Consider the following 26,532-nt stretch of genomic DNA (forward strand, 5'->3'; position numbering starts at 1 on the left):
GAAGAACCCCACAAGGTAGGGACCTAGGAATCGATCTCTGACACACACACACACCCGCTAACACCAACTGCGACTGACCAGAGAGGTAGGAGGAGCGGTGCTTTCCACTCTCAGCCCCTCCAGTCGGTGCAGAAGGATACTATCATCAGTGGTATCAAAAGCTGCTGAGAGGTCAAGAAGCACAAAGACAGAGGATAAGCCCTTGTCCCGGACCCACCAGAGATCATCCATCAGTTTCTGTGCTGTAGCCAGGTCTGAATCCTGACTGCTGAGGGACTAAATAATTGGCTTCTTCCAAGGACCGCTGGAGTGACACCATCTTCTCAACAACCTTCCCCATAAAGGAAAGATTGGAGACAGGACGATAGTTGTTAAATACAGCTGGGTCCAGGGAAGGCTTCTTGAGGAGGGGGCGCACAAGTGCTTCCTTGTACGGAGCCAGAAAGGACCCCTCCCTCAGAGAAGAGTTGGTAATCACCTGGATCCAGCTCTGTGTCACCTCCCTGCTGGCCGAGACCAGCCAGGAGGGACACGGGTCCAGCAAACAGGTGGCGGAACTCATAGCTGCAATGGCCTTGTCTACTTCATCAAGTGTCACCAGGTCAAATTTGCTCTAAACAAGTGGACTAAGACGGGCCCCTGTCACCTCGAATGACTCATTGTCAGCTGACTTTGCACTCCAATTGGAGTCAAGGTCAGTCCGGATCTGAGCGATTTTGTCTGTGAAAAATTGTGTGAGATCCATTCCTATTTACAGTAGGAGAAAGTCTATAGAAGATACCAACAAATAATAATGGCATATTTCAGTCGATGCAAGTTGGAAAAACAGTAATAGTGACCATAAAAATGGAAATGAAAACAAGGAACTTGGTTAATTAATTTTCTTGCTTCCTTTTACTTTCACAGTTTAGATTATACTTACCATGGCAATCAAATATGCTTAGCATTTCTAATAAAGGAGACAATATTATGTTTCTGAAAATGGGGAAAATAATAAAATTACAACAATATATTTATGAAACACACATCTACATTTAATCAAAGGGTGTCACATAAATATTCTTTTTGGAGTTTCTAATTTAGCAAAGTCTCTATGCTAAGATGAAATTAATTACAAAGTCCTTTGCCTACTTATCTATATTATATGAACTTGGCAGCTGTGACTGAAAAAGTAATTTAATTATACTAAGTTTATTGTCCTTGGCTCTTATCCTGCTTTTACAAACATACATAGTAAGATTTGTTTGTCCCAAAAAGTAACAGCAATCATGCCATTGCAATTCACAAACTGGATGTAGGTCAGACCATCTTCTCTCCATGAGCAATTTCAAGCACTCCAGATATTGTTTACCGGACAATTATTTCCCAATGTAGCAGCAGCGATGCTGGAATAGGAGCTTTTGCAGTAACTAATTTAGAAAGATGACAGAACTCCATAAAACTGGTGACTTCTGACCCAACCAGTGGAAAAATGGAAGAAATCCAGGATGTTTGCAATTTGGGGTACGGATGTTAGGTTTGGATTTTGGAGCAATCACCTAATGAGAAATATGGAGGATTTTTCTAACTTACAACTTTGTGAAAACTGCAAAAGCACACCTATTCTCATTTAATTTTCTGCATAAGCTTCACAAAAATGCCTTCCAGAGAATTCAGAAGCCACTTTAAGAGCCCGGCCCATTCTCAGGTGCTTCTATAGTCATCTAAAATCACATGAGAATAGGGCATATTTTCAAGAATAATGGTAGATACTGGTGGATGCTGAAATGTCACCCAAAATGTCGTGGTATGGCATCTTTAACAAGCATTTAATAGGTTCATCATTACTGTTCATAACCCTACTTTCTCAGGTTGGCATCTTGAAAGTCTTACCATTGAGTTGAGGTTCAAAGTTTATATCATCCTCCTTCTGCATATTTGTATCATCAATGTTTGTACTTTTCTTTGTATTTGTTCTTTTTATGATTATGTAATTGGTGAGTATCTCAGCTGATTGTGAGAAAGGTCATAGTACTTTATAGTACTATTAGTATTATTAATATTATATAATAATAGACTGTTACATTTATTTCTAATGCATAATATTGATGACAAAGTATCATCTGCTAAGTGATGCAAATATACCATACAGTAGTAAAACAACAAGAATATATTGCGTGAACTGTAGTTAAATAAAGAGGTTCTGAAAGTTTTCTGAACACTTGCCTTAAATTTGATTGAAAACTACAACTTCTTGTGTCTCACTTGGATTTGTAGATCATTGTAAAAATTGGTAGGATGATTTAAAAATAATCCAATTCCTGTTTCATTTTATATCTTTCATGAATAAATTAGGAAATATACCTCATAAATTGGGAAAAAATTACATATTTTAATAGCAAAACATTGTTTGATAACATTGTTTGATAACATTGTCTCATAATATCCTTAAAACCTCTCATTTTTCAAAACACAGCAGTGCAAAGAGCTGCATGCTCATAATTCATTACAATCTGCATAGGAAAGACAACATTTTCATTTCCAAATTCTTTTCCTGTTAGTGTGCAATCTAATGTTTAAACCCTCATATTTTTTATATAGCAGTGGGATTTTTTTTAAATCGAAAAGTAATTCCTAAAAAAATCTGAGTAAAATCTGAAAAGTCAATTTCATATATTATCCCAGCCATTAAAAATTACTCAGGCAAAAAAAAAAATCAAATGTATTTATCTTCCAAATGTGCAGTTATACAGTATAAGTTCAGTTAATGGGAATAAAAGCAAATCTCTGAAAGAAAATGTGACTGTGCTGTTGGTGTCTTGAAGTTGTGAAATTATTGCAATTTAGAGCCATAATGTTTTAAGACCTTGTCTGCAAGCTGTTGACTTCTTCTTCTTCTTCTTCTTGAAGAAAATCCTAAACATACTTGTTCTTTAAACATTGTAAATATTTCAGTATGCTCTTCCATTATAAATTAGATGTGGTCCTCCATTACACATATCTGTCATTTCCTGTGAGAATCGAAGGGTAGTCAAAATCAATTACACTGCTATAACCTAGCCCAGATTTAAACAGCACACCTTTGTAGCTAACATCTGGCCCTTATAAGCATTACTTTAAAGGATCATTTTCCATGAAAGAATGAACCTGTAAATAAACTGATGTACAATGATAAATTGTGTTATTATGGGGAAAGCTTTGGTCTTATGCAACCCCAAAGTTTCAGACTGCTTACAGTGGCCAATGTTGAGCTAGCTATAACTTACATATCTACAATACGATGTGATATAATGAAAATATGAGAGATTAGTGAAAGCCATGCTTCATCCAGAAAATTATAAAGTATGCAGAGCACAATCTTTTTCATAAACTGACCTTAGCCATTCTAGCACATATACAAAATATTAAAATGAAGACATTCTTGATTGCCTGCAAAAGACATTGAAGTAAAATAGGCTTATTGATCTTCAGACTTGTTCATTGATTGAGGCATTTATGGTAGGTTTTTTTAAATTCTTGGATTACTTCTCCCTTCAGCTTTTATTTATATTTCATGTTCCTTTTCAAAGTGGGCCTAACCAAACCTAGATCTTGAATCTTTCCTGGCATGATTCCTTTCCTGGTTGTGTTGTACTTGTCTACAACTATTATTCATACACCAACTAATATTCCTAAGCAGCAACACATTTAGGAAGATCTTTTTTTCCTGTAAGAAGCAGCATTGGAATTGGTTGCGATACACTGTTTTTTCTGTATATTTATCCTATCTCCACTTTTATCACAATCTAAGGAAATGAACTACATGTTCATTGACAAAAGAGATGATGATAGAACATTTTCCAATGCCCATACCTTGGACTCAGCTGGTATTTCCAGATAAGGTGCCAGATAATGTTGATTGAGGTGAGGGTGTGGTGATGTAGACACCTGTCTGCTGTGAAACAGAGTGAAATGCATAAATTCACCTTTTTTTTGTTTTGAAACAATAGAGGGAGATAATGGAAGTTGGTCTCTTAAAATGAGTTCAGGGGAGTTCATGACTCACCCAAGTCACTGTCCCAAAATATAGAACAGAGAATCATGATGCTTATTTACTTGAAGAGTGTGTGCCATACAATGTAATCCAAACTAAGAAATTAATGCCATTTAGATTGGTTTAGGACTATTTTATTGTAACAACTAGGGCAACAAAGCTTCAAAAACGAATCAAACAAAAAAAAGTTTAAATGTTCTTCCCCTTTCTCCTTTTATCTTTGTGTGAACTAGGAAGAGGTTTTTGAGACATTTTCTCAGGTTACTTTCTTGGTCCAGGCCTGAACCCCTTTTATCTACCTTTGCACCTTGGCAGTGGCTCCCCTGGTCTTCAAGACCGTTCCCTCTTTTGTTTTAGAATTTTCATACAAAATAGATACGTTTTCTTTAAAAATAACTATCTCTGTACGTGTTCGTGTGTATGAAAATAAATAGTCTGGGTGATCTTGGGCCAGTCAAATGACAGGAACAGAGCTAAATAGCCTAAGTGTAAAATAGAATAATTGAAGAAGTATAATAATTATGTGAACAAATAATTTCATAGTGGTAGTTTTTTTAGTTTTTCTCTACTAGTAATCAACCCCTAGATTTTTCCCTTGATTACTTACTTATATTTAATTATGTACTGTATATTTATACCCAAATCATCATTTTTACTGACCACGGAGAGGGGTGGCATACAAATCCAAAAAATAATAATAAATAAAATGTGTTTGCATATGTGTAAACAAACTATTTGTATATTCAAAATATTAAGTGACAAGCCTCCAACTCTAGCATTAATCTACATAGATTTTAAGAAAGTCTTTCCTATAATATGGATGAAGATTTCTGGGAATAATCATCAAGTTAAGAATTTTCTTTAAAAGCATAAAATAAAGTTGGTTTATGCATTTCTGTTAAAAGCAATATTTCAAATTCATCATATTTCCCTAGAATTCAGCATACCTTGGAGGTAATTCTGGTGTTGGGGGTATCACTGGGCAGCTGGGCAGTTCAATTATTTCAATACCCCTTAATCTCTAATACAAAATAAATTATAAATAAAGCACAATCATTTGCATGTGTTTTGGTGCATATCAGTATTAGACAAAGTTGTACTTCCTATTCAACAGAGTACTTTTCAGCTTTCAAATTAACATCCTACTCTTTCCTCAGTAGGGCAAGAATAGGCAGCACATAATCTGCAGACAGCTTCAGACTTCCTTCAGATACTTTTTCTAAAATTCAGCAGCAAAATGTAGGTATTTAGAAAGCTGAATGTTTCAGGTCTCATACATACACAAGTTTCCAATAAAAACATGAGAAAAAATAGTTATCTGAAATACCTACTAAGCTTAAGAGTTAGAAAATTGTCTTTTTTTTTCAAAATACAGTGATCCCCCGAGTTTCGCGATCCCGATCATTGCGAATCGCTATATCGCGATTTTTCCACCCGATGACGTCACTACCTTCCTTTCTCATCTTTCTTTCTCTCTCTCTTTCTCCATCTTGCTTCTTCCTCTCTCACACTCTCTTCCTCCCTCTCTCATCTCTTTCTTTTCTTCTCTCTCTTTCTCTATCTCTCCCCCTCTTGCTCTCGAGCGGCGGGCGGCACCCAGGGAAGGTTCCTTCGGCCGCCCACCAGCTGATCTGCTCGGCAGCGCGGCAGCAGCGAGGAGCCGAAGATGGGGTTTCCCCGTTGCCTGGGCAATGGGGAAACCCCATCTTCGGCTCCTCGCTGCTGCCGCGCTGCAAGCGAGCGGCAAGCGAGCAGCCGGGCGGGTGGGTGAACGGGCAAGCGGCAAGCAATCTTGGGGTTTCCCCTTTGCCTGGGCAACGGGGAAACCCCATCTTCGGCTCCTCGCTGCTGCCGCGCTGCGGAGCAGATCAGCTGTTGGGCGGCCGAAGGGGTCTTCCCCGCCGCCCACACGCAAACTCCACCATCTGCGCATGTGCGGCCATGGAAAAAGGGGCGCGCATGCGCAGATGGTGTTTTTACTTCCGTGCCGCTACATCGCGAGTTATCGATTATTGCGAGGGGTCTTGGAACGGAACCCTCGCGATAATCGGGGGATCACTGTAGTTCTGTATCCTTAGCTATACTAAAGGTAGATTGCCCAATCTTGACGAAGGACTAATCAGGATATAATCATTGGCTGTCCCATTAGCAATCTAAAGTGGTATCATCCAATGACATATTCATTGTGTGTATCTGCAGATTATGTTGCTTGTCCAGCTACACATGATCTTAATCTTTGGTAAGCTCCAGCTCTACTAACTATAAAATGTATTTTCATGCAGGAAGCGGAACAGATATACAATTACGCAGCCATTAGCTTATTTAGGCCAAGGAGCTCTATATTTAGTGCAAAGCATTATAGTTACACAATGAAGCTATGTAGTTAGTGGATGCATTTTATTGAATTGAGAGTACTGGAAAAGCTGGAATATCTAAAGGTAACTTTTTATCCATAATATAGTTGATATTACATAGATGTGCATCAATTTTCAGTGACTTATAAATTGATCAGATAGTTTTCTTGTATTGTTGACTGTATATATTCGAAAAAGTGCTTTAAAAAACAGCATAACAAATCAAAAATTGTGAACTTACTTTTTCAGCCATTTCATGAGAGTGATGTAAAGAATGTTCTCTTTCTGAAAACATTCTTCTTTGTTCATAACTGGCTAGTCGACAAGTTAACCATGAAGAAAGGGTACAACCACCAATCCCAATGCATGCTAGAGACATGGAGGTAAGATGCAGTGGATAGAGAGATGAGGATTTCTTTGTTAGAGCTCGAAGAAACTGGAAATTTAATATTCCTCCAATTAACCCACAGATACAGCAAGCAGAGAAAAGTATCATCTGATAGGAAACAAAAATTCACATTACTGTGAGATGATAAGATGAAAAAAGCAACTGAGGTTATGTATTCATTTGAACTCAACTGCCACATCAAAACAATCTAATGTTGATAAAAATACATTTGAATAATGAGAGTAGCAACTGCAAACCTTTCAATTACCGTACTACCTTTGTTTACTATATTTCTTGTGTTTCAGCTGACAAAATTGAGTGTCACTGTTTTAATGCTTACCTACAAAATATGGCCTGATTAAAGCAATGTGGCATTGTTTCCCATTTCTATTCAATGTTTTTATTGGTAGACAAGAATTGTTATTTGGAAACTTCATAGCAAGAAAAATATGTACAGTGATCCCCCGCTCGTTGCGAGGGTTCCGTTCCAGGAACCCCCGCAACGAGCGGGTTTTTGCGAAGTAGCGCTGCGGAAGTACAAACACCATCTGCGCATGTGCAGATGGTATTTTTACTTCCGCAGCGCTAGCGAGGAGCCGAAGATTGAGGACTCAGCTCGGAAGCTGCACGGGTGTTTTAAAAGGTCTCCGCCGGCATGGGGGGCTTCTTAGCACCCCCCCAAACCCGAGTTGGGGGTTCGGGAGGTGGTAGGAAGCCCCCAATGCCGGCGGAGACCTTTTAAAACACCCGTGCAGCTTCCGAGCTGAGTCCTCAAGCCAAGCGCAGAAGTTAGCCTTGAATCCCTTTGAATCCCGCCGCTTCTGCTGGATACGGGCGATGGGGGGGGCGAGCTGCCACAGCCCCTGGCTTCCGCGCTGCTCGTCCCACCCACCGCCCGTATCCAGCAGAAGCTGCTGGATTCAAAGTGCTGCTGGGAGCCGCAGGCGAAAGGAGCTCGGGCATCGGAGCGCGGCGCCAGGCATTGTTCTCCGGACCCCGCCCGCTCAGCCCCGTGGCGGCCCTTTCCCTCTCCAGGCTGCGGGCGGGGTCCGGAGAACAATGCCCGAGCTCCTTTCGCCTGCGGCTCCCAGCCCACCGCCTGTCTCCTGCTGCCCGGTTTAGCCAGGACACGAGCGGCGAAATGACTTGGAGGAATGTGAAGCTGAAACCATTCCTCCAAGTCATTTCGCCGCTCGTGTCCTGGCTAAACCGGGCAGCAGGAGACAGGCTTTGAGTTTTGGCTGCGGGGGGAGAAGTAGGACTTTCCTAACTCCCTCGCCCCGCAGCCAAAACTCAAAGCCTGTCTCCAACGCGCGCTACGATCTTCCGGGCGAGCCAGGATCAGCGGATCAAGGCAGCCGCTTGGGCCGAGAGGAGCCGGCCTTGATCCGCTGAGCCTGGCTGGCCCGGAAGATCGTAGCGCGCGTTGGCTGCACCGGCGGCGAAATCGCTCGCCGCTGCAGCCAACGTGCGCTACGATCTTCCGGGCGAGCCAGGCTCAGTGACGGAAGGCAGCCGCTTGGGCCGAGAGGAGCCGGCCTTGATCCGCTGAGCCTGGCTGGCCCGGAAGATCGTAGCACGCGTTGGCGGATCAAGGCCGGCTCCTCTCGGCCCAAGCGGCTGCCTTCCGTCACTGAGCCTGGCTCGCCCGGAAGATCGTAGCGCGCGTTGGCTGCACCGGCGGCGAAATCGCTCGCCGCTGCAGCCAACGCGCGCTACGATCTTCCGGGCGAGCCAGGCTCAGCGGATCAAGGCAGCCGCTTGGGCCGAGAGGAGCCGGCCTTGATCCGCTGAGCCTGGCTGGCCCGGAAGATCGTAGCGTGCGTTGGCGGATCAAGGCCGGCTCCTCTCGGCCCAAGCGGCTGCCTTCCGTCACCTGATTGCTCTTCGCCGGCGGGATGCAAAGTGCTGGGGTGGGGGAGTGTCCTGACAGCCCCCCCCACCCCAATGCTTCACCTCCCGCCGGGCAAGAGCGCTCGGGTGGCAGCTTCTTCTAGATATGGGCAATGGGCGGGACAGAGAAGCGGGGAGAATCAGGAGGCTCCTTTGGCAGCTGGGGGCTGTCCTGCTTTGTTGTTTTGGCTGCAGCGGGTGACAGGCAGCCTCCAGCCACCAAAGGAACCTCCTGATTCTCCCCGCTTCTCTGTCCCGCCCATCGCCCGTATCTAGAAGAAGTTGCCACCCGAGCGCTCTTGCCCGGCGGGAGGCGAAGCATATGGGTGGGGGGGCTGTCAGGACACCCTCCCACCCCAGCACTTTGCATCCCGCCGGCAAAGAGCAATAAGGCAGCAGCTTCTGCTGGACACGGGCAATGGGCGGGACAGAGAAGCGGGAAGAATCAGGAGGTTCCTTTGGCGGCTGGAGGCTGCCTGGCACCCGCTGCAGCCAAAACAACAAAGCCAGGCAGCCCCCAGCTGCCAAAGGAGCCTCCTGATTCTCCCCGCTTCTCTGTCCCGCCCATTGCCCATGTCCGGCAGAAGCTGCCTCCCGTGCCGATGTTCCCCGCCAAGCCCAGTTCGGCTTCCCTGGCTGCTTGGCCGGAGGGGGGGGGCTCGGCCAAAAGGGGCTGGAGACGCAGCGATTTGCCTCCCGCCCCTCGCCCCTGTGCCACCGGCACGTCATCTTCCCTCCCAGACAAAAAGGCCGGCCTTTGGGGATGAAGGGGTGTGTTCAGCTCTGCGTCTCCAGCTCCTTTCGGCCGAGCCCCCCCCCCCCCCCGGCCAAGCAGCCAGGGAATCCGAGCCAGGCTTGGCAGGGAACATCGGCACGGGAGGCAGGAGACGATCGGGCGACCGGAGCAGCAGCCAGGGAAGCCGAGCCGCGTATGGCGGTGATGGCGGCCGTCTCCTGCCTCCCGCGCCGATGTTCCCCGCCACGCCCGGCTCGGCTTTCCTGGCTGCTTGGCCGGGAGCTGGATGCTGGTGGTGGCGGAGGAAGGCGAATGCGGCTTGGAAGCTGGGAGGGGGGCAGAATATGGGAGGAGAGAGGCTTGCAATAGAGGGTGGAGGAAGCGGCCATGGGAGGGCGAGCTGCCTCAGGGAGGAGGATCGGGCGGGACCAGGTGGGGGCTGGAATTTCTCTGCCAGGGCGAAGGGCGGGCGAGCGGGTGCTGGGGAGGGCTTCTCGCCCTCCCGACAGCAAGAGGGGGGAGCGAACGGCATGGGCAGGCGAAGGGCGGGCGAGCGGCAGCGAGGAGTTTGCGTGGGTGGTGGGGAAACTCCTCGCTGACGCCAGCAAGAGGGGGAAGACCCAGGGAAGCCGCTGCCATCTACGCATGCGTGCCCGGCACGCATGCGTAGATGGTATTTTGACTTCCGGGTTGAAAAATCGCGAATTACCCTGTTCGCAATGGTCGGGGACGCAATAACCGGGGGATCACTGTATTCATTTTTTACTTGCTCTAATGGTGAAATAATGATTTTTGTGGTCAAACATATCCTATGCTAGGAACCGTGCTGTTCAGCAGCAATAAGTCTCAGGCAAATAATATATTGGACTAGCTAACCAACAGCAGTTTGGAGTACATCATATCACACCACACCAAAGCAACCAACATCAAGTACACTTGGAAGATTTTCAATTCTGAACTACAGTGGTCCCTCGATTTTCGTGGGTTCAAACTTCGCGAAACGTCTATACCATGGTTTTTCAAAAATATTAATTAAAAAATACTTTGCGGGTTTTTTCCCTATACCATGTTTTTCCCCGCCCGATGACGTCATACGTCATCGCCAAACTTTCGTCCACCTTTAATAAATATTTTTTTTAATAAACTTTAATAAATAAACATGGTGAGTAATAATCTAAATGGTTGCAGTTAAATTGCAGTTTAGGGGTTTAAAGTGTTAAGGGAAGGCTTGTGATACTGTTCATAGCCAAAAATAGTGTATTTACTTCCGCATCTCTACTTCGCGGAAATTCGACTTTTGCGGGTGGTCCTGGAACCATCCACCGCGAAACTCGAGGGAACACTGTACTTGAAAAGGAAGAAGATACGAAAAGTGAAAGTAGGGTATATCTACCAGTTTCAGTGTCTTGTTCCCCCCCCCCTCAATGATTGCTTAAATTTTATTAGCAGCATTGGTTGACCATATGGAACTGTAATGATTAAAGATGGATTAATTTGAGAAGCTGAATAAATCTACCACTATTAGATGCTTACTTAAATCTTACTTAGGCCTGTTTCATTAACAATCCTTTTGAAAAATGAGCCAAACAGTAGAAACCTGTAGAATGATGAGTAAGTATAAAGGAAGATACAAATTATCTTTTGAACCTCTCCCTCAATCAACATCAATATTGAACTATTGCATTTCTTTTTAATTTGTATTTGTGTCCTATCTAAACTACTATCTAGTTGTCATGAATATATAATATACAGGTAGTCCTTGCTTAATGACCAATTGCTTTAATGACCACTTGAAGTTATGAGCTATTTAGAACTCATTTTAGAATTCTAATGTGACTCCAGTCATCAGATTGCATTTTGAACTCTTGGCAAGTGGCTCATGTTTATGGATATTTGCAGTATCCCACAATCATCTGACTGATTTTTTTAGCCTTTCCAAAAAGCCCCACCCATTGGGAAAAACAGCCTCATTTAATGACCACCATATTCATTTAATGATTACCACATTTGCTTATTGATCACTGCAAAAAAACCGGCCATAAAATCAGCTGTAATCACATAAAACCAGCCGACCCATTTAAGATAACCTAAAATAAATTAACTGAACTTTAACTTAAAATAAATCCGTGCTCAATTTCTGTTCTAATTAAAGGATGACTCCTAAGCAGTTTTACCTACTCAGTAAATTCTATAGCCTTAACAAGTCTATCTTTGCCCCTAAGAAATCTATAAATTCATCTCATAGTTCAGAAACACTGAATGTTGTGTCCAGTATTTGCTATCAATCCAAAACTGGAATAATGTCAAGAACCAGTGATGGCGAACCATTTAGACACTGTGTGCACACACATGCTCAAACTGAAAAGTGCACATGGACATGTGAATGTGTGCATGTGCAGACATGCATGGATCTGCCCATGTGTGTTCATGTGTCAACATATGCATGCACAGACATACGTGCATGAATTGCAGAGACCCAAAAACCAGTTGGCCTGTGGGAGGCAGGGAATCCCAACACCGGCAGTGCAGCATGAGGTAAGATGTTTTTCTTTTGTGAGCGTCTGTTTTGTTGTTTGCAGAAAAACAGAAGGGCATGAAAGAAACACCACAAACTCTCCCCTATTTCCCAAGAGACTCTGGAAGCCAAAAATGCCTTCCCAGAGCCTCCGTGCAAGCCAAAAATCATCTGGACGGCCCACATATGCACATTGAAGCTGAGCTAGGGCAATTACTTGCATGCCAGCAGATATGGCTCCCTGTGCCAGCTGTGGCACCCGTGCCATAGGTTCGCCATCACTGGTATAGGCTGAGGACTTCATTTTATCTAATGGCTTTAATTATTGTGGCCATTTTTAACTTCAATATATTTTCTTATATAACCACCTAACTTAAAGGTCTTCAAACTTGGCAACTTTTAAGATTTGTGATTTTAACTGCCGGAATTCTCCAGCCAGCTATGCTGGGACTTGAAGTCCACAAGTCTTAAAGTTGCCAAGTTTAAAGACCTCTCATCTAACTTATATCTAACTTTTTGAGTCTGATGCCAGAAATGAAAAAAATATAAAGAGTCAAGATATGCACAGCTTACATGTCACCTATGAATACTTACGAAAGGTTTAGTAAAACACTTACAATAAGTCCTGACTTTTTTTTGGCACAGTATATTCCGCATACTCCACAAAGTAAAAACTGTAAGGAGAAGAAAGGCATATGTGATATTTTTATGGTCTAGGTCTAGGACAATAGTTGAAACCTTCCTGTATTTTAAGTACATAAATAGTAACAGAATATCCTTATCAAATCAGGTGATGTGCAGATTATAATTTCTGTCTGTCAAAATTCAATTTCACCAAACCTTTGTATATTTAGTGATATTTTCAAGTTCAAAGGTATAGCAAGATCTCTCTTAACTATATACTACAGCATGTATATAGTAGGTGCATTACCCAGAATTTGTTTTTTATTTCTGTAAAATAATTTGCAAGCATTCTGTGATTGCAAATCACTAATGTAATGCACTATTTTCACTTATCAATTCAAACTTGGTCAAGTAGTAAGAATATTCATGATAATATGCAACAAAGCAAAGCAAACACTAAAAGATAGGAGTGTCTACTGGGTATAATGAAAAGTCAAGAGATGCAAACAAAGCTCCAAACAAACTTTGATTAATAATTATTTATTCCTTAAAAACAATGGGATTTCGCACTCTCCTCCCAGGTGGTGGCGTTTTGCGGTGTTCGGCCAAACGCTGAACCCGAACTTTGCCCGAACTTCACGCCAACCTGAACTTTACCCAAACTTTTAAGAAAGTTTTAAAAAGCGCTGCTGCTGTTCGGGTAAAGTTCGGGTTCAGCAAACTCACCCAAACTTCACGGCAAAGTTTGGGTGAGTTCGCCGAACCCGAACTTCATGAAGTTCGTCCAACACTAGTTATATACATTATATATATGTAAACACATATATACATACAAATTTTCAAACAGGGAAAAAGAGAATTTGTAGCAAAAAAAATTTCAGGAACATATAAGAATAATAATTTTCATATTTAGGAAACTGTAACAGATCAGATGTTTGAGAATACTCTTCAATCATCTAATGTTATTTTCAAGTTCAAAGGTATAGCAAGATCTCTCTTAACTATATACTACAGCATGTATAGTAGGTGCATTGCCCAGAATTTGTTTTTTATTTCTGTAAAATAATTTGCAAGCATTCTGTGATTGCAAATCACTAATGTAAAGTTTCTCCACATCTCTTCCATTTCAATTTTCATGGATATTTATTAACCTTTTTTATTAGTAAATGCCCATTAAAAAGTAATTTTAAAAAAATAAAAGGAATTAAAAAAAATAAAGATAAAAACACCAACACCTTCCAATATGCAAATCAAGGGGGGAAAGACCAATTAAAATCTCAATAATTCACCAAATTAGCCATACCCATTCGTACAGCAACCCTACAATTGTTCATTGGCCAGGGGGCAGGGGCTAAGATCTTATCGGCCTGAGTCTTAAGACTCTTACGAAAGGCGAGAAGGGTGGGGGCAGTATGAATTTCCGGGGGGACCTCATTCTGTCTTGTCAAACCTATGTACTTTGGATCCCAGCTTCCAGGTGCTGTTACTTCAGAAAGCTAGGGTATTTTTTTCATTCATCAGAATGATTTCTGATAGAAAAAAATGGCATGGCACCAAATAGTTTAAAGAAAACAATGCATAAAATGAAACAATTGTTTTAATCATTAGATTCATATATTAAAGATAGAGATTTAAAGTTTAAGATGGAGACTTAAGACTGAGAATCTCCATAGACATTTAAGATGGAGATTGCAGACTAAATGTGTTAATCATTAAAGGGGTTGCAACCAGGTGTCCAGGTATCTATGTAATTGTGAGTTTGAAAAAGAATTATTTTTGAATCTTTATTTGAGAATCAATATAAGAATGGAAATCCAAGATCTCTTCTAAATATAATTATAGAATCATAGACGTTGAGGAAATCGTCTGGCCACTAGATGCCATTCATTTCTTAGTGCACCAATCCAAATTAAAGGATATTCTTAAAGGATAGGATCCAGAAATGAACACAACATTCAGCCATCAGCATAATGGAACTTCACTTCCCATGATTTCAAAACTTTATTCTGTTGATGCAGTCTAAAATTGCATTTGTCTTTGGCAGCCACATCAAATGCTGACTCATACTCAGTATATAGTCAGCCACTATCCCAGTATCTTTTCCATAAATATTCTTAAGAAGCTAGAAATCCCACATCCTGTACTAGAGGTTAGCCCTGATTAAGTAAAACAGAATAGCATACATAAAATAGCTTCCAAATCCTTCCTAATTACAGTATCTATATTAAATTAGAAAATTGTTCTATAGAGCCTAGGAATTTTTGTATGGAAAATTACATACCAACCCACCCACCCCCTATATTTATTTATGTTTAATAAACATATTTAACCAGAATTATGTTATAAATTCATTTCTAGTTGGCTGTTGCAGTACAGGCTTGTTTACTAAGAGTATTCTTTATTTTTTTATGAATCTTTGTTTCAGGGTGGATATGCTGTCATCTTAACAGTGAATATCTCAGTATTGCACATACTCTGGTGATTGGTTGTTCTGTTTCTATGGAGAATTAACTCTTTGGTTGTTTCAAAAATTTAGAAAGTATGTGTATTCCACTCAAAAAACCAATTACAGAACCAGGAAATAAGGCATTTAAAAGCAAAGAGAAAAGAAGATAACATTCCCAAATACCAAAAAGTTTCATATTTTGTTATTTATGTGACAGAGCAGGGATTGTTCGCAGGGGAAATTGGTATTAGTATCATGCAGTGGAAAGCCAGCAGAAGAGAACGAGCAGTGCCAGTGGTCAGTAGATCATCAACTGGTATTGTGGTGAAGGTTGGAGATGAGTGTCCTCATTCCATTTCCATCCAAGTAAGAAGTGCATGCTGTAATCTCCTACCTGAATGCTAAGGGCATGAACACTGCTGCGATGGGTGTCCAAGATGTTTACTGAAGCGCAAAAAAATTGACAGAGTCAGGGCCATCTGAGAATTTCTTGACCGTTTAAAGACTGAAGGTGAGGCTTTTATTCATTATTTATTTATTTTATTTATTTATTGGATTTCTATGTCGCCCCTCTCTGAGGATTCGGGGCGGCTTACAACATATAAAAGGAAACAATAGAATACAATAGGCTAAATCCAATTAATTAAAATTAAGTAAACTAGTCTAAAATTCCCCATTATATTAAAAATCAATCATACTCATTCAGACAACAACAATACATAACATTCGTCAGTCAGAGGGCTAAGGTATAATCGCCCCAAGTCTGATGGCATAAATGAGTCTAAAGATTCTTGCGTAAGATGAGGAAGTTGGGCACAGTGTGAATCTCTGGGGGAAGCTGATTCTAGAGGGCTGGGGCCCACAGAGAAGGCTCTTCTCCTAGGCCCTGCCAAGCGGCATTGTCTAGTTATTTATTTTATTTATTTAGTCCAATACATAATACACATTGAAGAGAATAGATACGTAGTAATATAAATAAATTAAAAATAGAAGAAAAGATATAAAAGTACAGTACAGGTGAACATATTTGAAAGGAAGAAAAGATAAATGAGATAAGGAGAGGCAATTGGACAGGGGATGGAAGGCACACTGCTGCACTTATGCACACTCCTTACTGACCTCTAAGGAAGCTGGAGAGGTCAATCGTGGATAGTCTAAGGGAAAAATGTTGGGGGTTAGGGGTTGACACTACTGAGTCAGGTAATGGGTTCCACGCTTCTACAACTCGGTTGCTGAAGTCATATTTTTTACAGTCAAGTTTGGAGCGGTTAATATTAAGTTTGAATCTGTTGCGTGCTCTTGTGTTGTTGCAATTGAAGCTGAAGTAGTCATTGACAGGTAGAATGTTACAGCATATGATCTTGTGGGCAATACTTAGATCGTGTTTTAGGCATCGTCGTTCTAAGCTTTCAAGACCTAGGATTGATGGTCTGCTTTCGTAGGGTATTCTGTTTTGAGTGGAGGGATGAATGGCTCTTCTGGTGAAGTATGTTTGGACATTTTCAAGGGTGTTGATGTCCAAGATGTGGTATGGGTTCCAGACAGATGAACTGTATTCAAGGATGGGTCTGGCAAAAGGTTTGACGAGACCTGGAGAAGGCCGACTCTGTGAGACGTCACCGGTCGCTGGGACTCATATGGCAGAAGGTGATCTCACAAATAATCTGGCCTGATTCCATGTAGGGCTTTACAGGTCATTACCAACACTTTGAATTGTGTCTGGAAACCAATCGGCAGCCAATGCAGTCCGTGAATTGTTGGAGAAACATGGACATGCCTAGGAAGGCCTACGACCATAGTTCCCTCTAAGCTGCGCAGCGCGCTATAGCACAGAGGTTTTTAACCCCCAGCCCGGGAATTTCAAATTCCAGCGCACAGGACCGATTGCTGCGCCGGAATTTGAAATTAAAGGAACTGCCGCTGCTCTGTAAACAACAGTTTGCAGCAACAGTTCCTTCAAGTAAAGGCGGGAAAGAAAGGGGCCAATTATAGGCCCGCTTTCTTCCCCGCCCCTTAAATCCCAGACGTTCTCGGCGTACACACACACACCCCGCAGTCAAATGGTTGTTTAGCTGCTGGCCCGGTAAGGTAAGAAAAGCGTTGGGGGTCCCTGGGTCTGGCGGCGCGGTCTGCTGCCAAGCCTTCTAAGCATCCATGGGGAGGGGGTGGGAACGAGGGTGGAGGGTGATGACCGGGGGGCCTGGGCCAGGCCGCCAGCCTACCGCGGCTTCCCCGGCTTGCCACGGCCCGCCCGCCGCCGCCCAGACCCGGCCGCCAGCCTACGGCAGCTTCCCGCCCTGCCGCGGCTTCCCCGGCTTCCCTGGCTTGCTGCGGCCCGCTGGCCGCTGCCGAGACCCGGCTGCCAGCTTACCGCGTCTTCCCTGGCTTGCCGCGGCCCGCCCGCCGCCGCCCAGACCCGGCCGCCGGCCTACCGCGGCTTCCCCGGCTTGCCACGGCCCGCCCGCCACCGCCGAGACCCGGCTGCCAGCTTACCGCGGCTTCCCCGGCTTGCCGGCCGCCAGCCTACCGCAGCTTCCCATGTCGCCGCGGCTTCCCCGGCTTCCCTGGCTTGCCGCGGCCCGCTGGCCGCTGCCGAGACCTGGCTGTCAGCTTACCGCGGCTTCCCTGGCTTGCCGCGGCCCGCCCGCGGCTGCCCAGACCCGGCCGGCAGCCTACCGCGGCTTCCATGGCTTGCCACGGCCCACCCGCCGCCGCCCAGACCTGGCCACCAGCCTACCGCGGCTTCCCGCGCCGCCACGGCTTGCCCGGCTTCCCGCGGCTTTCCTGGCTTGCCGCGGCCCACCGGCCGCTGCCGAGACCCAGCTGCCAGCTTACAGCAGCTTCCCTGGCTTGCCGCGGCCCGCCTGCGGCCGCCCAGACCCAACCAGCAGCCTACCGCGGCTTCCCGTGCCGCCGTGGCTTCTCCGGCTTGCCGCCGCCCGCCCGCCGCCACCCAGAACCAGCCGCCAGCCTACCGCGGTTCCCCCACCGCCCAAGCCCGGCCGCCGCCCTGTCGCAATTCCCCCAACCTTCCCATGGGTACTGCCCGGTGCCTCAGCAGTCTACTTCATTATGCGAATTGCTCGGGGTGATGGCGGGACTCTTGCCTCCGAGCCTTTTCACCCCAAATCCGACGGCCGCCTTCTCCGGGTCCCAGAGAAAAAGGAAAGTTTCCCAGGAAGCCCCCGTGCTTCTGGCCCCAAAAAACATATTTGTGCGAGTGAGTGGTGTTGCAGGGCAGGAAAAATAAGAAGAGAGTAAGACAGAGAGAAAAAAGAGAGGAAGGAAGAGAGAAAGAAGGAAAGGGCGGGATGGAGAAATAGGAAAGGAGGATGAGAAAGAGGGAAAGAGTGAGAGGCATGGAGGGGGGAGGGAGAGAGAAAGAAGAGAAGGGGGAAAGAGAGGGAGGGAGGAAGAGAGGAAAAGAGACAGAAACAGATAGAAAAGAATGGGAGCAAGAAAATCAAAATCTAGTTTGAAACTAGCTCAACTATTTAAGTGGATTTTAAAGCATAAATTTATTAATAGTTTTGTTTTTGTTTTTGCTGGTTGTTTTAGTTTTAATAGTAATAGATTTTGGTTTTGTTTTATTATTAATTTCAATAAAATAGAAGGGAAATATATATATATTTCAGCTAAAAACAGTCAATACAGTGGCACCATACCCATTCTCCTTCAGCCAAAAAATCCAAAACTCAGCAATTTGCAAGAAAAATGTTGGGCCCCTATCATGCACAAATCTTGGCAACCACTGCAGCAGCGTTCATGTCCTAGGCATTCAGGTAGCGCATTACAGCATGCACTTCGCACTTGGAGGGAAATGAAATGAGGATCCTCATCTCTAACCTTCACCACAGCACCACTTGATAATCTACCGACCACTGGCACTGCTCGTTCTCTTCCACTGACTTCCTGCTACACGATAGTAATACCAATTTCACCGCGAACATTACTCACGAGAGCTACGTGCTTTGTAACTATTTTCTGGATAACCTTCATAAGAGCTGGGAAGATTGTTAACACCTATCTGGGGCTGAGAAAAAAAGCTTCGAGAAAAGTTACATTCAGAGTATAAGACACACTCAAATTTCAGCCTCTTTTAGGGAAAAATAATGTGTGTTTTATACCCCCCAAAATACAATGTACATTGTAGAAACAGAATCATTGAGTCTGTCATTTGCACCTCTATAACTGTCTGGTTTGGTGCTGCAACCCAACAGGACTGACACAGACTTCAGAGGACAATCAGAACTGCAGAAAAAGCAATTGCTGCCAACCTGCCTTCCATTGAGGACCTGTATACTGCACGAGTCAAAAAGAGGGCGGGGAAAATATTTACTGACCCCTCACATCCTGGACACAAACTGTTTCAATTCCTACCCTCAAAACGTCGCTACAGAGCACTGCACACCAAGACAACTAGACACAACAACAGTTTTTTTCCGAACGCCATCACTCTACTAAAAAAGTAATTCCCTCAACACTGTCAGACTTTCTACTAAATCTGCACTTCTATGCTACTAATTTTTCTCATCATTCCTATCACCTATTTCCTCCCATGTTGACTGTATGACTGTAACTTGTTGCTTATATCCTAAGATTTTTATTAATATTGCTTCTTCATTGCTTATTTGACCCCTATGACAATCATTAAGTGTTGTACCACATGATTCTTGACAAATGTATATTTTATTTTATGTACGCTGAGAGCATAAGACAAATTCCTTGTGTGTCCAATCACACTTGGCCAATAAAATTCTATTCTATTCTATTCCATTCTATTCTACATATTTATATTTTGAGATATTAGATTGATCTGGTTCACAAGCTCCATAAATTCATCTGAATTTGATCTTTTAGTGCAATATGCAAAATTGTTGAGAATTCAGAAATCGTTTTGATGGACTTTTCTTCAGTCTTTTCAGACCACAGAAAATGTATACGCTAATAAATATAATTAAAAATTATGTGAAAATTACACAATGGAATGCAAATAGAAAATACCAAATTCTTCAATTAAGAAAAAGAAATCAATGTACAGGTACAGATTGGGGTTAACCTGGCCCCTAAAAATATTTGAAGAAAACATCCCAGAGAAGGAGTTGATTTAAATTGAGTATGAGTCAGCAATGTGTCAAGGCTGCCAAAATGCAAATTGAAGTGTAGGCTGTATCAACAGAAGAAGGGTTTCCAAACCACAGGAAATCATTATTTCATTCCATTCTGCTCTGCTAAAACTCCTAAATGGTGTTTCAAGGACCATATCAAAGTGAAGAATGTTCTAACACAAGCAATAAAGAAGTTCAAATGATCTAATTCCTATAAAAGGAAATTGGAAGAGCCAGAATGTATAGTTTGAGAGGACTGAGGGATGAGTCCAGGGGTGGAATGCTCATGACTGTCGGTTGTCAAAGAGCCTGTTGTGAAGGGAATGCAAGGGTCCTCCACCTGCAAGGATGCCACCATTTGGGTTATTTTACCCTCTGGGCATGCACAAAGCGTTTTGCATATGCGCAGAGGGTAAAGAACTCAGATTGTGTCCGGAAAGAGCCTAAAGCTCCCTTTGCGACTGGCTCTCTGATGACTGACAGCCACGAGCGAATCAGGAGCATTTTATCCCTGGAGGACTCTTCAAATATCTGAAAAGAAACCACACAGGAGAATAATCTAGCCTTGTAGCAGTCCAGATACAAGTAAAAGACATGGATTACTGAATACAGGAAGGCAGTTTAAATGTTGACGTGGGTGGTGGGAGGGAAGACTCTTCATAATAAAGCAATTCTTGAAAGTTTCATTGAAACACATTCATTTCAACGTGTTTCATTAAATGTGTTCAAACACAGGTTAGCAATTTATTGATTGGGGATACTTGTACATTGAACAGAGGGCTGTACCCAAAAATGTAATGTTCTTTTCAATTTTATGATTCTTTACGCATGTAAAAGGAAATCTTTATATTCATGGACAGTGGCTCCAATCTGACAGTACAGAATATATTTTGACATAATAGTTATGAATATCATGTGGTTCAATTATTACAATATATAGAGTCCACGAAGCGGGGCGTCATACAAATCCAACAAATGAATAAATAAATAAATATACACACTTATATAAATAAATGTGATTATATTTACTGATAACAAAACCCCTGATTTTTTTGCTTTTAGAATTAAGATTTCTAAGTCATCCAGTTATATCTCTAAATGTCAGAGATTGTCTGCCTACCAGTTTGAATATTGATAAAGGCTAACAGGATATGTTAACCACCTTTGTTAAGACTTTGTTAATTGTCTAATGCTATTAGTAAAACTAATGCGATTAGTTTTTGTAATTTTAGCATAATTAAACAGTTAATTAATTTCTATTTATGAATATTTATTATTTTAATACAAAGATTTTCAGAAAGTATCAAGATTAATTAATGAAGGGTTTTGAAAACATCAGGATAACACTGAGAATTGGAATACCTTCATGCTATATGGTTGTTTTTGTCTATCCTATTGTTATTATTGTTAAGAATTATTTTTATAATGGTAAGTAAGGACCATGCTTCGTGAGCTGTGGTCTTAGTGATTGAACAACAAGGACTATGCTTAAAAAAATTATTCCACCTAGCTTTATCTGTCTTTGCCTTTGGAAAACATGTCTGATTTTTAAAAAATTCACATAGTTTTTAAATATCACCTTTTGTGATCTAGATTTTAATTCCATGTTAATAATTCTAAAGTGAGCCATTTAACAATTACAGCTTGTAATGATTTATTGCATTGTTATTTGGTATTTTATAATTTTATTCTGGGCCTTTAGATTATATCACATGGAGTCTGCTAAAGCAATTTGTAAGACAGATGAGAAAGATGCAGATAAATAAGAAAACATGATAGTTTTAGAGATTATTGTAGTTTGTAAGGAGGTAGATGAAATAGAGATATGGATTATTTCCATCTATGTAAAATGGAGTATTCAGAGTTAAGGTTTCCATAGTAACCTTCCTGCTAACCCCTTAGGTATGAAACTGGGCTTCTATCTAGCTATTTGGAAACTGAAGTGGGTCAAAGGTCTTTGCATTTTTATGTTATGTTATTTTTAGAAAAGAAGTGGATGCAAATTAGCTTTGCCATAATGCTTATGCCTCAAAAGTTATTCATTTTTGGATTTTTGCTTCATCCTATTTTTGCTACTTCAGTCTATCATAGTTGAAATTATAGCACAGGTTAATCAAACCTATTATTTGAATAGGCTTTCAGACTCCCCACCACCAAAAAAAATTAAACTTAATTTGGGTTCTTCAGATATTGAATTCCTAGACTAGAGACAGTGGATTAAAGGCAAAGTTTACAGTCATTTATGTTAGGGCCTGGTATGTTATATGAAATCACAGTTTAAGAATGTCTTACACATGAAGTCATACAAACTAAAATATTATTGACCCTAATTATAAAAGCATTGGGTTTACACTAGGGTCATAAAAAGTAAGACTAGCCATTCATATGAAGTGTCACATTAACCAGTCCTTTAGAAGCCAGAGATTAGGAGACATTTAGTTATATAAATAAACTCATCCTTTCTTGTCCCAAGCAACTACTAGAGCTTTACATCTGAAATAATACTAAGAATACTTTACTACAATATAGAGACTGGCAATTTCCTAAACTCCTTGAAAATAACAATTTAGAAGATAAAAACTGGAGGTCCATAAGAACAGCAGTTTTAGTTGGTAAAAATGCTAAATTTACAAGCCATCTGGTAGTCACACTATTTTTTCTTCCCCTTATTAAGGATATAGTATTCATGGAGAAAAATACATATAGGTCATCTACAAAAAGCCATTTTACAATGGAAATGAATATGGTCCAACAATCCACATGTTGCTTAGGTAGGAGACACACAATTCTGAACATGTGTATTCACAGAGACAAGTGATCTAGAAAGGAAAAAAAGTTAAATATCTTTCTTAAACTATATAGTAACATAATAGATGCAGGGCTAAATCTAAAAACTATAAATAGAACAATATTGTTCTTTTTTGTATTTATTAGATTTGTATGCCGCCCCTCTCCAAAGACTCAGGGCGGCTAACAACAATAAAAAAGACAATGCAAATAAATCTAATATTAAAAATAATCTAAAAAACCCCAATTTAAAGAACCAACCATACATACAAGCATACCATGTATAAATTCTATAAGCCTAGGGGGAAGGGAAAAATTCAATTCCCCCATGCCTGACGACAGAGGTGGGTTTTAAGGACTTGTGAAAGGTAAGGAGGGTGGGGGCAACTCTGATATCTGGGGGGAACTGGTTCCAGAGGGTCGGGGCTGCCACAGAGAAGGCTCTTCTCCTGGGTCCCACCAAACGACATTGTTTAGTTGACGGGACCCGGAGAAGGCCAACTCTGTGGAACCTAACCGGTCACTGGGATTCGTGCGGTAGCAGGCGGTTCCGGAGATATTCTGGTCTGATGCCATGAAGGGCTTTATAGGTCATAACCAACACTTTGAATTGTGACCGGAAATTGATCAGCAACCAATGCAGACTGCGGAGTGTTGGTGTAACATGGGCATACCTGGGGAAGCCCATGATTGCTCTCACAGCTGTATTCTGCACGATCTGAAGTTTCCGAACACTCTTCAAAGGTATCCCCATGTAGAGAGCATTACAGTAGTCAAACCTCGAGGTGATGAGGGCATGAGTGACTGTGAGCAGTGAGTCCCGGTCCAGATACGGCTGCAACTGGTGCACCAGGCAAACCTGGGCAAACGCCCCCCTCGCCACAGCTGAAAGGTGTTTCTCTAATGTGAGCTGTGGATCGAGGAGGATGCCCAAGTTGCGGACTCTCTCTGAGGGGGTCAATAATGCCCCCCCAGGGTTATGGACGGACAGATGGAATTGTCCTTGGGAGGCAGAACCCACAGCCACTCCGTCTTATCCGGGTTCTTATTCTTTTTTTTTCTAGCATATTCCCACAGATGTAGGGTCCATTTTCAAATAGGATAATATTAATAGAACAATATTTGTGCCCAATTTGTGAATTTAAAAAAGTAAGTAACTCAACAGCCATCTTGGTTCCCCTTCCAGGTGGCCTGAATACTTCCCGGTTCAGTTGCACAAAAATATTTGATATAATCTAAAAATATGAAGATGTGAGTTCTAGTTATCATAATTATCTATAGATACTTTTTCAGCTCCACAAAATTAATCTGGATGTTACTGTTTTCCATTATTATAAATGTCAGTAATTGTATAGATGCATACAGAAGTGAACAGTTAAACAAAACAAAACCACAAACAAGTTTTTGGTTTAAAACAAAAGAGTACAGTATAAGTACTCATAAGCATTCCTGCACAACTTTTCATTCTATCAAAGAGGCAGAAATTTTACAAATAATTTTCCATTTATTTCCTTTTGATTGTCTTAAAAAACAGGTTAGGTTATGAAAATATATCTCTTTTTATTTTGTTCTAGCAAATTAGAACTAAAATTGTGAATTTCATGTTATATTTACAGGAAATATAACTGGGAAAAAAATTCTTCAATCGATTTATCCCTCCTCTTTGGGAGAAAAGTTCCATTGATGCTTCAAAGAAACTGTTTAATTATTATTGCCATCACGGTAATCTTAAACAGTACTGAGCACTTTCTAGAAAATTAAGCTCATTTAAAATCTTACATTTTTAATACTAGTAATTTACTGTTAAATTAATATCTATGGAAATGAATATTCTTTGTTTACACAGAATATTCTTTGTTTACACAAAAGCCATTTGAATTTATAGTTTACTTTAGTCCTTACAGAAGGAGTTTAAGATTATGGTTATCTAAGTTAATGCTGTAAGTGTTCAGCTCATGAAATTGAATACAATGAAACTGTACAATGTAAACACCAGCATTTTATTTGCTTTTTTTAAACCAAAAATTGATCAACAATATAAGATGCCACATTGAAAAATGAATTCTCTCAAATATAAAGTTGCCTGTTGAATTGCTACTGAAACCTTAAATAAAAGATATAGGAACTTTGCCTCAGCACAAGCATATAATGCAGTGCTTCAGAGCTCTCAGATCTTCCATTTTTTTCCAAAAATGTATACTTTTCATATAGACATTTATATACTCTGACTTGAAACTATCAGATGTTGGGAGCAGGCTTATTTTATACCGTCCCAATGGAGTGTGGTCAGAGAGGGCAGAGTTTGACACCCCCATTTTTTTGGCCCTACAATATGTGAGCTCCAGTGTTCTTGAAGGGATGTGGGGGTTAGCCTTCCATTGACTTGCTCAAATAAAGTTCAGGTTTTGCTCTAAAATGCATTGAAGGGATTAGAGATGCAGCTTCTAAGCTTGGATCATGCGGTCAAGTCTACACAAAGCATGCAAGGAAAGCAAGGGAAAGGAAACGAAAGAGAGCTGCACAAAAGAAGGGGGATTCGAGAGCAGACTGCATTCACCACCAAGAGTTAAAAGAGAGTGAAATAACTAACGTACACACACCCCGCTCCATACCGGAGAAGAGTCTCCCAGCTGAGTTGAACGCTCAGAACCTGCAAGAACGAAGCTGAAGCTGACTGCCCCCACGGCCACGCTAGAGACTCCCAGCCCTATCTCCAGCATGGATAACACCAGGAGGCTTCCGATGATCTGGCTGCTGGTGCACATCCTCTCTCGGTCATCGTTCCTACCAGTTCAGCTACTAAAGCCAGACATTCGCCTTTTCTGGGGTGGGGAGACAAGGAGCGCTCTCCTCCCCACCCCCCTCCGCTGAAACTTTTCTCTGTTCGTTAGCAGCCAGGGATATCCACAGTCCATAAGGCCACGGCGCTCCAGGACAGGGCGTGGGTTTTTTTTTGCCTCAGTTGGAGATCCAATAAAAAGCGGTTCTATGCTTTGCAGTACCGACTTGGACGCTTGACGCGCGTCGTCTAGATGATGTATGCAGCAGCCTGGATCTGGACGTAATTTCCACCCCACCCCCCACCCACCCCCGCGCGCGCAGCCTTTTTTTTTTTTGTCCCCCGTCCCGGGAAGAGAGCGAAGATGGGGGAGCGAAGAGGTGTTCGCTGCTTCGCAGATTCAGGGCTAATGAGGGCTTCGTGGAGAGCTGTCCGCAGTACTGATCCCTCCTTCCCGAGCTTTCGCAATGAGCGTCCTCTTCAGGTCCTTGTGATTACAAGGGTCTTTCAAGCTCGATCTCTTGAAAGCACGTGTCTTCCCCCAACCCCACTGCTGATGTCCTAATGAAGTCACGTTTTTATTATATGGCTAGTCATATACACGTGTTACATAAATGAATGAATGAATGAATTAAATAAACAAACAAAAATAAACACAAAAAATATCCCCGAGCCCTTGCAGAGGCAAATTAAATTCAGCACACAGAAAAGAGATATAGGACAGATGTCAATCTTGTCTGATCACCGCCTGCTTCTTTCTCATTGGAATAAGAAAAGAGTTGACTGTAGTGACTGGAGACTGAATTAGAAAGTCCAACCCCTAGAAGGGTTAGGCACTACTACTCTGATGGAGTCAAAGATTTACATAGCAATGCCATCACAGGACTAAA

General features: G+C 42.2%; 1 protein-coding gene across 3 annotated transcripts; it reads right to left on the reverse strand.

Moving 5' to 3' along the window:
- Positions 1-2,420: 2,420 nt before the first annotated feature.
- Positions 2,421-25,809, reverse strand: TMEM196 (transmembrane protein 196). 3 transcript variants are annotated; one of them, XM_070767375.1, is made up of 6 exons: positions 25,476-25,809; positions 12,516-12,572; positions 6,608-6,862; positions 4,960-5,033; positions 3,832-3,913; positions 2,421-2,990 (listed from the first exon to the last, which is right to left on the reverse strand). In XM_070767375.1, exons 1-6 carry the CDS (start codon positions 25,626-25,628, stop codon positions 2,931-2,933), a joined length of 681 nt encoding a protein of 226 aa, XP_070623476.1. In that variant the 5' UTR covers positions 25,629-25,809; the 3' UTR covers positions 2,421-2,930. The 3 variants fall into 3 exon arrangements, with proteins under 3 accessions (XP_070623476.1, XP_070623475.1, XP_070623474.1); XM_070767374.1 differs by having other exon boundaries at positions 3,832-3,910; positions 25,458-25,809; XM_070767373.1 differs by having other exon boundaries at positions 25,458-25,809.
- Between the last annotated feature and the right edge of the window lie 723 nt (positions 25,810-26,532).

This window comes from Erythrolamprus reginae, chromosome Z (assembly GCF_031021105.1).
Source record: "Erythrolamprus reginae isolate rEryReg1 chromosome Z, rEryReg1.hap1, whole genome shotgun sequence".
Classification (NCBI taxonomy): domain Eukaryota; kingdom Metazoa; phylum Chordata; class Lepidosauria; order Squamata; family Dipsadidae; genus Erythrolamprus; species Erythrolamprus reginae.

Excerpts from the sequence above, each read along its gene's own strand:
- TMEM196 (XM_070767373.1), bottom strand. The coding sequence starts at position 25,628 with ATGTGCACCAGCAGCCAGATCATCGGAAGCCTCCTGGTGTTATCCATG. Across the intron at positions 6,863-12,515 it reads AAAAAAAGTCAGGACTTATT|ATGATACTTTTCTCTGCTTG; the intron begins GTAAGTGTTTTA and ends GTTTCCTATCAG. Across the intron at positions 3,914-4,959 it reads ACACCAGAATTACCTCCAAG|CAGACAGGTGTCTACATCAC; the intron begins GTATGCTGAATT and ends TCTGTTTCACAG.